The sequence below is a fragment of the Physeter macrocephalus genome, unplaced genomic scaffold (genome assembly GCF_002837175.3).
Source record: "Physeter macrocephalus isolate SW-GA unplaced genomic scaffold, ASM283717v5 random_465, whole genome shotgun sequence".
In the NCBI taxonomy this organism is placed as follows: domain Eukaryota; kingdom Metazoa; phylum Chordata; class Mammalia; order Artiodactyla; family Physeteridae; genus Physeter; species Physeter macrocephalus.
This window is the reverse complement of record NW_021145751.1, coordinates 46,021-56,570: the sequence shown is the minus strand read 5'-3', so window position 1 is coordinate 56,570 and position 10,550 is coordinate 46,021. Positions and strand designations below refer to the sequence as shown.

The following is a 10,550-nucleotide window of genomic DNA, read 5'->3' as shown; positions in this document are numbered from 1 at the left end:
CATCCCAGCACCTGTTTCATTCCTTTTCCACAAAATTGTTGAGATTATATATGTTACAGAAAGGATGTTTTTCTGTATGTTTGAAACTTTTCATAACAAAAAGTGAGATAATAATAAAGTTAACAAGAATTATCAAGAGGGGAACAATTCTAATTAGCATAAAAATACCACTGTCTGGAGAAACCTGATAGTATGCTTGTCCTGGTGATGTCCAGGTAGAGATTAGGTGTGGTGAACTCCGCTAGTGGAGAAGAAAAGATCCACGGACAAACTGGAATACCTTGCACAAACAGCTGCCTGTTTGCACCCAGAGCCCTGAGCAAATATTATTAAGGTATTGTTTGATGCCGGTTTGGCAGTCAAGAAGGACAGTCATTTGGGGTAGAATGACAAACCAGGTCGTCTGGGAGTGAAGACCTACATTAATTGAGCACCTACTACGTGCCGTGTACTTTGTTTAGGAAATATATATGTATATATATATATATATATATATATATGCAGTTTCAGAATGTGTCCTACACAAAAGAGGTCTGTGTTTCTACATTTGTGACTAAATAATACTCTAATAATTTTTAAAAGTCATTGAAAGTTTAAAGTGCATTTAGTGTTTTTATAAGTTTTTTAAGGATAAACCTCAAAACACTTTTGTAAAGAGATATATATCTCTGAAGGGTTTGTATTTACTTTCCTTTTCTGGTATTGGAGTTCAAGAAATGGAGATTTCTATGCCATGAGAGAATTTTTTTTTAAACATTCTAGGTTAACATGTATATCTGTGATTGTTGCACAGTTTATGTCTCTGGGTGGTAGAAAGGTCTGGATATGTAGTGACTGGAAAGTTTGTATTTTTTTCTGGAAAATTTTATTAAAGAATAAAAAGGATTTGAACAGAGAGGTAAATCTTGCTTTTCAAGGCAAGATTCAGTATTATAGAGATGTCAGTTCTTCCCAAAGTAATGTATAAATTTGATGTGATTCTAGTCAAAGCTCAACAGTTTTTCATAATGAACTTGACAAGCTGATGCTAGAATTCATTTGGAAGAGAAAATGTGTAAGAATAGCCAGGAAATTTGAAAAAGAACAGTGGAGACAAGATAAAGACTCATAAAGCAAGAGGAATTGAAGAGGATAATATTGGTACATGTTTTATATATATGTATATAGTTGTCATTTTAAATCAAAGAAAGGATAGACTATTAAATTGATGATGTTGGGATTCTTAATTTTCCATTCAGAGAAAAACATATATCTATAGATACCTACCTTTCACTATACCCTCCCAAAAAATTCTGAATAGATTAAAAGGCTAAATATAATCTAAAAATAACATACAAGAGCTTTTTTTTTTTTTTACAGTCCCTGGGTTAGGAAGTAAGATGATTGATAAGTCTGATTGCATGAAATATTAAAATGTCATAGGACAAAAAAACCCAACAAGATTAAACGAAGTTGACAAGCAATAGATTGGGTGGAAATACTTGCTACAGTGTAAAAATCAAAGGGGCAGGCTCCTTGAAGGCAGTCGCCGTGTGCCAGCTGTCCCCTGAAGGGGAGCTGTATGCCCACTGCCACGGGAAAGGACTCCCGCCCCGACAGGCTGGACCAGCCTTCTCACGCTTAGTAACTCTCTGCCTCGTCCACCTCTTAGGATGCCTACAAGCCCCGTCGGAAGTACAGACGCCAGCGGGGGGCAGAGGAGCTGCTGGATGAAGAATCACGGGTCCACACGACACTTCTGGAATATGGCAGGTAAGGAAGGCGGCCCAGTCTGAAGTGTCCATTTGATGAGACCATTGAAAAGAAAAGCTAATTTAAATTGCTTCACTGGGATGAACTTGGTCGGTCTTCACCTGAGTTTACGGGTTTGAGCCTGTGACTGCCGACACGGGGGACTTTTCTCCCTGGTGTTGAATTAGCTCAGTTTCTGTGGGTAGCTTCTCTGGGGGTGGCAGAGGCCTGATCTTTGAAGTTCCTCTCCAAGCTGGCATCCCCGGCCCTGCCCTTCTCAGGGAGTTGGGGAGCACGGGGCATGTGCAGCGGCTCAGGAGGGCTGCTCTTCATGCCCCTGCCGTTCGTTAACGTCTTCAGGTAAACTCAGAATTGAAAGCAGCTACAGCAGTTTTACTTTGTCTCAGAGTCTAATAGTTTTGGTTCCCTGTGAAGAATTGTCCTGACCAGGAAAATGAAGAATTTAGAAGTAGTTTTGTCACTTCTTAAAAACATCTCTAATTTTTAAAAATACAGTTTTTATAGCCTCGGTTTTCAGTTACACAGACACACAGACACACACAGACACACACACAGACACACACACACAGACACACACACACACACACGGAAATGCTTCTTCTCGTTGAATTTTTTGCTTGACTCTGGGTATTAACCTTCCTTTGTGTCCTGAATTTTCTACTTAGGGCCACTGATTCCTTGATGTGAGTATGTCTCCTGTGCTTCCTTACCCTCTGCTCCGAGTGATTGCTGTGTGCTGCCCTGCTCATAACCCAGCCCTCACCGGGGGGCTGGGAGTAACAGCACTGCCACTAGCATCTCCAAGTGAGCATCGGATGGCTTCTCCCTCTAGGGTACTGGAGACAACCAGAAGGAAATTAAGGCTTAATTGCCTTACTTATTCCATCTCTCAAATGGAATTGCAGTTGCCACTTTCTGTTTGTTCATTTGTTTGTTTTTGAGAGAGTAATGCGGGCTCAGATCCTTTCTTCCTGAGAATGAAAGCTAGTCCGTTTCATTCAAAGGAAGTTGTTAGTTCTGACCCTGACCTGAGCATGAGGGCTGCCCCACAGCTCACCAGCTGTTGCTGCGAATTGAGCTGCTTCTAAGTCAGGCACCTCCAGACCAGCGACATAATTTACAGGGCCCAATCTGTGTAAAATGAAAATACAGGGCACCTTAGGCCGCTGAGAATCATGAATAATGATTAATCATTAAGGATTTCATGACAGCGGCAACAGCCAAATGCAGGGCCCTTCGGGTGTGAGGTCCCGTGCCACTGGACGAGTTGCACGCCTTGGACACTGTGAGGGGGGCTCTCTAGCCACCCCTCAGCTGCAGGTGGGCACACGAGACTGCGCTGGTCCGGACGAGCCAGAGCTGGAGAGGCAGCCTCTGGGAGTGTCACATGTTCCAGAGCCAGACAAGACTTAGGGAAGTGTGGTTTTTGGTAGTTTGTATTGTTCATACTTCCAATATCCAATTTTTTCCAATATCCAGTACATGTCTCAGAACTAGCCTTAGTTCTTATTGGTGGGATCATGCTGACTCCTGATTTCTGAGCCTGGGGTGGGGTGTTTGATGAAGCCTTTCTTTGCTTTTTTTTAGGAAATGGGGTTATTTTGCCTTTTTTTTTAATGAGTTTCTGGTAAGGAGAGGGTGAGTTTGTGAAGGTGGAGAATTCTGATGGTTTATTCAGCTCATTCCCCTTTTTGAGAATGATGAAGACAGCATTCAGAAAGGTTAAAAAATAACCTGCCCAAGGTCAACTGCTAACTATTAAGAACTAGTAAGAGCCTCAAACTGGGACTTGAACTCAGGTTTTCTGGACTCCAGAAACATGTCATCATTATTATCTACAAATGTTGTTTGAGCCTCTGGTGAGAGTTTGGTTCTTGATTTTAGGAAGACAGGCCCAGCGTTGGTTGTTTGATCTGAGACTGAACAACCAGAGAGTGGTTATTACAACTGACAGAGCAAATGGGATAAAACTTATAGCCCCAATGGGCTTCCCTGGTGGCGCAGTGGTTGAGAATCTGCCTGCCAGTGCAGGGCACACGGGTTCAAGCCCTGGTCTGGGAGGATCCCACGTGCCGCGGAGCAACTAGGCCCGTGAGCCACAACTACTGAGCCTGCGCGTCTGGAGCCTGTGCTCTGCAGCAAGAGAGGCCGCGATAGTGAGAGGCCCACGCACCGCGATGAAGAGAGGCCCCCGCTCGCCGCAACTAGAGAAAGCCCTCGCGCAGAAACGAAGACCCAACACAGCCAAGATAAATAAATTAATTAATAAACTCCTACCCCCAACATCTTCTTAAAAAAAAAAAATTTACAGCCCCAAGAAGTGTTCTTTTATTCCCCTTCCTTGGGAAGGCTGCTCGCCTCCTTTCTGTCTCTCTTACTCTTCCCATTGGGTTTTAAGTCAATACTTTCCACTGCTTGAGATCTTTCCCATTCGATGAGGATTACATAACAGTGTCTTTATGAAGGACTTTGAACAGTTTGTCTCATGGAGAAAAAGGAAATGTCAACTGTTAGGTGCTGTCACCACCACCACCAACACCATCATCATCATCACTATCATCACCATCATCATCATCATCACCACCCTCATCATCATCATCACCATCACCACCACCATCATCATCATCACCATCACCACCACCATCATCATCATCACCATCACCACCACCATCATCATCATCATCACCACCACCATCATCATCATCACCATCACCACCACCATCATCATCATCATCACCACCCTCATCATCATCATCACCATCATCTCCCTCTTCATCACTATCACCATCACCACCATCACCTTCACCACCATCATCCTGAGCAGCAGCAGTTTTCAGTTCTCAAATGCCCTTAAATGTGACCTTTAGATTCAAATGAGGAGCCTAACCTGAGCCCCTCCTTTCAGTTCTCCTTGTCCCTATGTTCTCATTACCCCCAGCTCCAGCCCTCCCTCCAGCCCCTTTATGAGAAGCCTTACCCTCTTCCCTTTCCTTCCTAATCCGGCAGGGCTGGGCCCCTGCTGCCTCTGGGACTCATTGCACTCCTCCCTGCCTCCCCCTTAATTGCTCAGCCCCACCTAGGAATCCTAACCCCTCATCTGTTGTCAGTGCTTCTGTTTTCCTCTTCATCTCACCTCTTGACAAGAGGGAAAGTATTTTGACTCCTAGAATAAGGAGGTCTGAAAACAGTGTTTCTTCTTTGGGGTTAGAGGTCAGTCATCAGCCTAAGCCCGCAGAGCATCTGGCTTTGAGGCCCGCATCCCAGTTTCTTCTCCCTTTTTTGACTTTCAGTTGCTCAAATAAGGCTAGACTTTGAGCCTGGCCAACTATGCTGAGGACCTTACGGACTGTGCGTCTTGTTAAAAACATGTTGGGTATATTTGTTTAAATGTTACGTTGTTGGAAAAGCAAGACTCATAGTTTCAATTTTAGACTTAAACACAATTGTATCTTTATAGTATTTCAATTATATTATGGGTCCAATCAACTTTTAAGAGCTAAACTTAAACAACTAACCACACTATGAAACTGTCACTGTGGGGAAATGCATTTTAAGTGCATATGACATGTCTCTCCCAACCTGTGTCCCCTCTGAAGGCCCATGACATGCTCATAGAGGTATTTAGTAAATGCTCATTGAATGAACAAAGAACAGAATCCACAGTCCTTAGTGTTTAGGGCTTTTTTCTGCCCCTGATTTGTTCTGGATTCCAGATGATTTGATATCTGTCTGACTTTGCCCTAGGGGAGAAAGTTAGCTTGTTTTCTAGAACTGTGATGTGCAGTTTGGTAGCCAGTAGCACGTGTGACCGTTGAGCACTTAACAGTGTGACTAGTGTGGCTCAGGAACAGAATTTTAATAAGTTAAATTTAAAAATGTTTAATATATGCTTCAGTTATTGAACATGTTTAAGTATGTCCGGAATAACTTGGGTATGTGAACACTAATTTAAAGTTGTAGAAGATGTACATCCTTGATGATAAAGACCAAGTCCTGGGTCTGGAGTGTGAGGAAGTGACTGGGTGGTGAGAGGGCTGGAGCTCTGTTGGTGTTGACGGTGTACACGTCAGCCGGGTTGGCGGGTCAGAGCCAACGACGGGAAATCCAGGAGCGCGCTGAAGCACGTGGCACTGCATATCAGGCTGGCGCTTGAGAGGAAAGGGCCCAGCTGACAGGGCAGGAGGAAAGGTAGGTTGTAGGATACAGCATGAAAGGATGCTCTAGGAAGGATGAAAGAGAAGTAAATGTGTTTGTAGTAGAAATAAGTTGAAGCATCTCCCTGCTCTTTGTGAGGATGATAGGCCGCAAAAGGGTATCATGTTCTCCTGGTGAAACTCAAACAGCACGGAAGGGTCTCCCAGAGATGTGGGACCAGTGAGCAAATGAGGCAGGCGTTGATAGGCAGCTGAGGACAGCTCTTTTTTGTCATGGAAGCGTTGCCACTATGTCACATGGAGAAGGAAACCTTTAGAAGAGTCAGCGGGACTCTTCATTCAGCAGACGTTAATCAAGTACCTACTATGTGCCAGGCACTGCACTAGACGCTGGGGATACAAAAGTGAATATTCATAGCAGCACTATTCACAGTCACCAAAAAGTGGGAACAAACCAGATGTCCATCAGCTGCTGAATGGACAGACAAAATGTGGTTTTTTCATACAATGGGATACTATTTAGTCATGAAAAGGCATTAAGTACTGATTCATGCTATAATATTGATGAACTTTGAAAGCATGCTAAGTGAAAGAATCCAGGCACAAAAGGCCACGTGTTGTATGATTCCATTTATGTAAAATGTTCAGAATAGGCAAATCCACAGAGACAGAAAGTAGATTAGTGGTTGCCAGGGGAAGAGGATGGGGAAAATTGGACTAACTGCTATTTATATATATTAGGTGTGGAGCTCTTTGGGTGATGGAACTATTCTAGAATTAGACAGTAGTGGTGGTCGCACAAAATAGTGTATACACTAAAACCCACTGAAGTATACATTTTAAAATGGTGAATTTTATGTTATATGAATTATACCTCCATTTAAAAAATGTAAAGAAAAAAAGTGAATGAAGCAAATTTCCTCCCCTCCAGGGCTCAACGGACAGATTGCACATAACACATAATTATTGTACCCCGTGGGTGTCAACATAGAAGTGCATATCTGTGTGGGCCTCACCTAGTTTGGGGTGGTCAGAAAAGTCTTCCCAGAGCCTCTGTCTTTAAGGAGAAGTAGCTGGGACCTGGGAATTGAATTACTCAGATTTAGCTGTTTACTGCTTTATATGGAAAATCTGTAAAGTTCCTGGGCCTTAGATAAGGCCCATCTGCCTGAGGGTATGTCTTCTGCCCTGAAGGTCTCCACAGACTGAAGGCCTGGGAAACAAAAGAATACCCAGGGTGCAAGGACACTTCTAGGAGTGGGAAACTTCAGAGAGACCCTCTGTTGGTCAGCGCTCCCTGGTTCAGGACACAAAACCTTCCCGCTAGTTTCAGCAGAAAGGATTGATTGCAGGGCTGGATGGGAGGAGTTAAGAGACGTGATGTAGGCTGAGCAGGGTCACTTCTCAAGTGTCACATTAGATCTGGGCTGCCTAGGATGCTGCTTCTGCCTCCATCATCAGGAAACTAGTGAACAGCCTGTGGAGTTGGGAAGCTGGTACTGCAGCTGCTGACAAAGAAACCACCCACTGCCAAAATCAGAAAACCACCGAGACAGCTTCTGGCCCCAGAACCAGGTTACTGCTGCTGTGATCCGCAGCAGTGCAGTGAATCCTTTGTACTTTTGCTGTCTCCTTCTCTAACTGCTGCACATTCAGAACTCCAGCAAATGCATCTCACTGATGGAACCTAAGTAGTATTCCGAACCCCAAGTGCAAGAGAGTATGGAAAATAGAGTTGTTTGTTCTCCTGCCTCCACGGTATAGAAAGATGCTAGATGTTGACTAAGCCAGTTCACTGAATCTGCCATAAGGTCCTCTACAGGATTTGGGTGGATACTCAAAACATAACTTTGGTCTGCTGCACTTTGGGCCTGTAGATCTGTGCCCAGAGGATGGGCACAGTGTAACCAGCAGTGACTTTTGGTCTCTCCAGTTATAAGACAACCTATTGCAAGGTCGGGTGATGCTTTTGGCTTCTTGATTTCTCCATTTTCTTGGAGAAGGATGCAGACAGGCAAACAGGCAGTTGGACGTGATTTCTGTCCAGGAAGTAGGGGGAACACATACAGGCACAGGGATGGATCAGCCAGGGCAGAATGTTTGAGCAATTGAAAAGTTTCCAACCCAAACTACCCAGCCTGTAGTTTGTATCTCCTCCCAGCCCTCCTGTACCATCAGTGGTAATTTATAGAAATCCTATGGAAGCTGTTTAAACAGGGCTTGGGATCATGTTTGCAATCCCGTATCAGTGGTACAAAGCTCAGAGAGGTGAAGCAGTTTCCCCCATGTCACACAGTTTGCTGGCACCAGAATGAAGACTCTAGCTAAACCCATTGTCCTGACTTCTACTTCCCAACCCACCTTGTATACCAGACTCAACTGTAAACTAAGCCTGTGATGTGTCAGCAAAGTTCTAAGGAATCCTGTGCCCAGGTGTGTGTTTCCCTTCACACCCATCACACGGCAGGCAAAGCAATGGTCCCAGATGGAGATTTTCAGGTTGAAAGTGGAACTGACTTTTGGAAGTGACTAAAACCATCCAAAGCAAAGTCTGGGAATGCTTCAAAGAAGAGGTGGCTTTAGAGCTGAGGTGTGAGGAGTGAATAGGAAAGTAGGAGGAGCCAGGAGAATAGCACAGTGTGTGCAGAGCTCTGCTCAGGGGCCGATGCACAGGAGTGGGGAAGGTGACCTGCTGGCCGTGAGGCTCAGCGGTTGTTGGGGCCGTGGAAGGGAGGCCCTAGTGACAGTGCCCACAAGGGCATGTGTTCCCTGCCAGTGACAGATGCGGGCCAGGCCAGCGGGAGGTTGAATAAGGGATGGGGAAGGAAGAGGGGGTGTGGAGGCCCGAGACCAGGTCAGAGGCCAGCACCTGACCCAGCAAGCAGGGTGAGGTGTGAGTGAGGGCAGAGCAGGAGCCCTTAATTTGTTTTTCTTGAATGGTTGCATGTGATTTTATTTCCTTAAAAACTATTTAAAGGTAAGTGAGTTTGGGTGTTTTGCATTATGGTTTTTGTTCTAGGTTGAATGGTTTTTGCATTGCTTTAAAAAATAGATATTAATTAGAACCTGAAAAGCTAATTTAAACTAAAGTGCATTTGTGAGCATCTTTGAATTTAAACTTGGCGTGAAGTGAGCACACAACATTATTGGCGTTATGCTTGGATTGTGTTTGAGAATAAAAAATGGGCTGGACATGAGGTTATGAAAGTAGTCATTTAGAGAGCATGTTTAGCTTGAGCAAACACATTCACATATCATACAGATATTTTTAAGGCTTTTAGCTTAAACCGTGGATCTGAGATACAGTTCCCAATTCAAAGAGTCATAGTCGCACTTAAAGAGAACGTTGCACTCTGCAGGAAGAGTTCCCATTTATAGTATTTATATGGCAAATAGAATGGCGGGCCCTTTATTCAAAAACAGTGGAATATGTTTTTGGTTTAGGCCCTTGAAACATGTTCTCCAGTCACCAATAGCCTGAATTCTTTCTGGTGCTTTTCATATAAAAATCCAACGAAAATGCCTGTGATCAGATTTATTTTTTGAATAGTAATTGAGCTCCCTTCTTTTGTGGCTTGCAGGAGGTATGGATTTAGCCACCGGAGCAAAGCAGAGAAGGTAAGAAAAGCTTGGCTAATGGGAGAGAATGTCTGAGAGACGCAAGTGCGCCTCCCCTTTGCCTCTGTCTGACACGGACAGACTCCCAGCAGGGCTGGGACAGCAGGGCTCTGGTCCTCGGGCAGCCCCGGGCAGCGGGGATGTGCCAGCTGCCTTTGGCCCCTGAATCTCCCTCATGGCATCCTCAGTCTGTTGCCCCTGCAGGGCGGGGAGCTGAGGCAACACCTCATCATGGGACTGGAAGTGAAGGGTGGTTGGAAGTCATGACACCAGGGTCAAGCAGAAGGCCGTAATAACTCCACTCCCAGAGCCCTTAGCACTCCTCATCTGATGAGAGAGGCCCTACACAGGTGTGAGCAGGCTGCTGGCAGTGAGAGAGAGCACAGCGTGTGTTACAGGCTGGCCCTGTACTAAGACAGCCTGGTGTGGAAAAAACGGAAAGTCAGGATGGGGTTTTATAAGTTCATAAAAGAGTATCAAGGATTTCTCTTCATTCATGTATTTTTTTTGTATGTATCAGTATTCATTCATGATTCTTAATTGTCAGCAGCAAGGCAGGCCTATAAATCTTATAGTGCCAAACCTTTCCTGTGTTCAGGCCCTTTGTTCAGGGCTCTACATGTATTTTTTCACTTATTCCTCTGAACAACTCTATGAGGAAGTTACTTATTTCTGTTTTTCAGGGCAGAAAGCTGAGGTTCAGAGAGGCTCAGTGATTGGTCTAAGATCACACAGCTCCTAAAGTGCCATAATAAGAATCTGAGCCCAGATCTGTGTGACATCAAAGCCTGTGCTCTTATCCACTGCCTTTTCAATAATAACATGCTAACTAAATTGGCCAGTGGCCTCTTAAAAAGTAGAGTCCAGGGGCTTCCCTGGTGGCGCAGTGGTTGAGAGTCCGCCTGCCGATGCAGGGGACACGGGTTCGTGCCCCGGTCCGGGAGGATCCCACATGCCGCGGAGCGGCTGGGCCCCTGAGCCATGGCCGCTGAGCCTGCGCGTCTGGAGCCTGTGCTCCGCAACGGG

General features: G+C 44.9%; 1 protein-coding gene across 1 annotated transcript in view; it reads left to right on the top strand.

Moving 5' to 3' along the window:
* Positions 1-1,651: 1,651 nt before the first annotated feature.
* LOC102975592 (coiled-coil domain-containing protein 93) overlaps positions 1,652-10,550 on the top strand; it is a gene marked incomplete at its 5' end in the record, with an annotated part of 53,935 nt that continues 45,036 nt past the window's right edge. Inside the window, 2 exon segments of the mRNA XM_055083010.1 lie at positions 1,652-1,752; positions 9,488-9,524. Of these exon segments, the coding sequence (XP_054938985.1) occupies positions 1,652-1,752; positions 9,488-9,524 (138 nt within the window).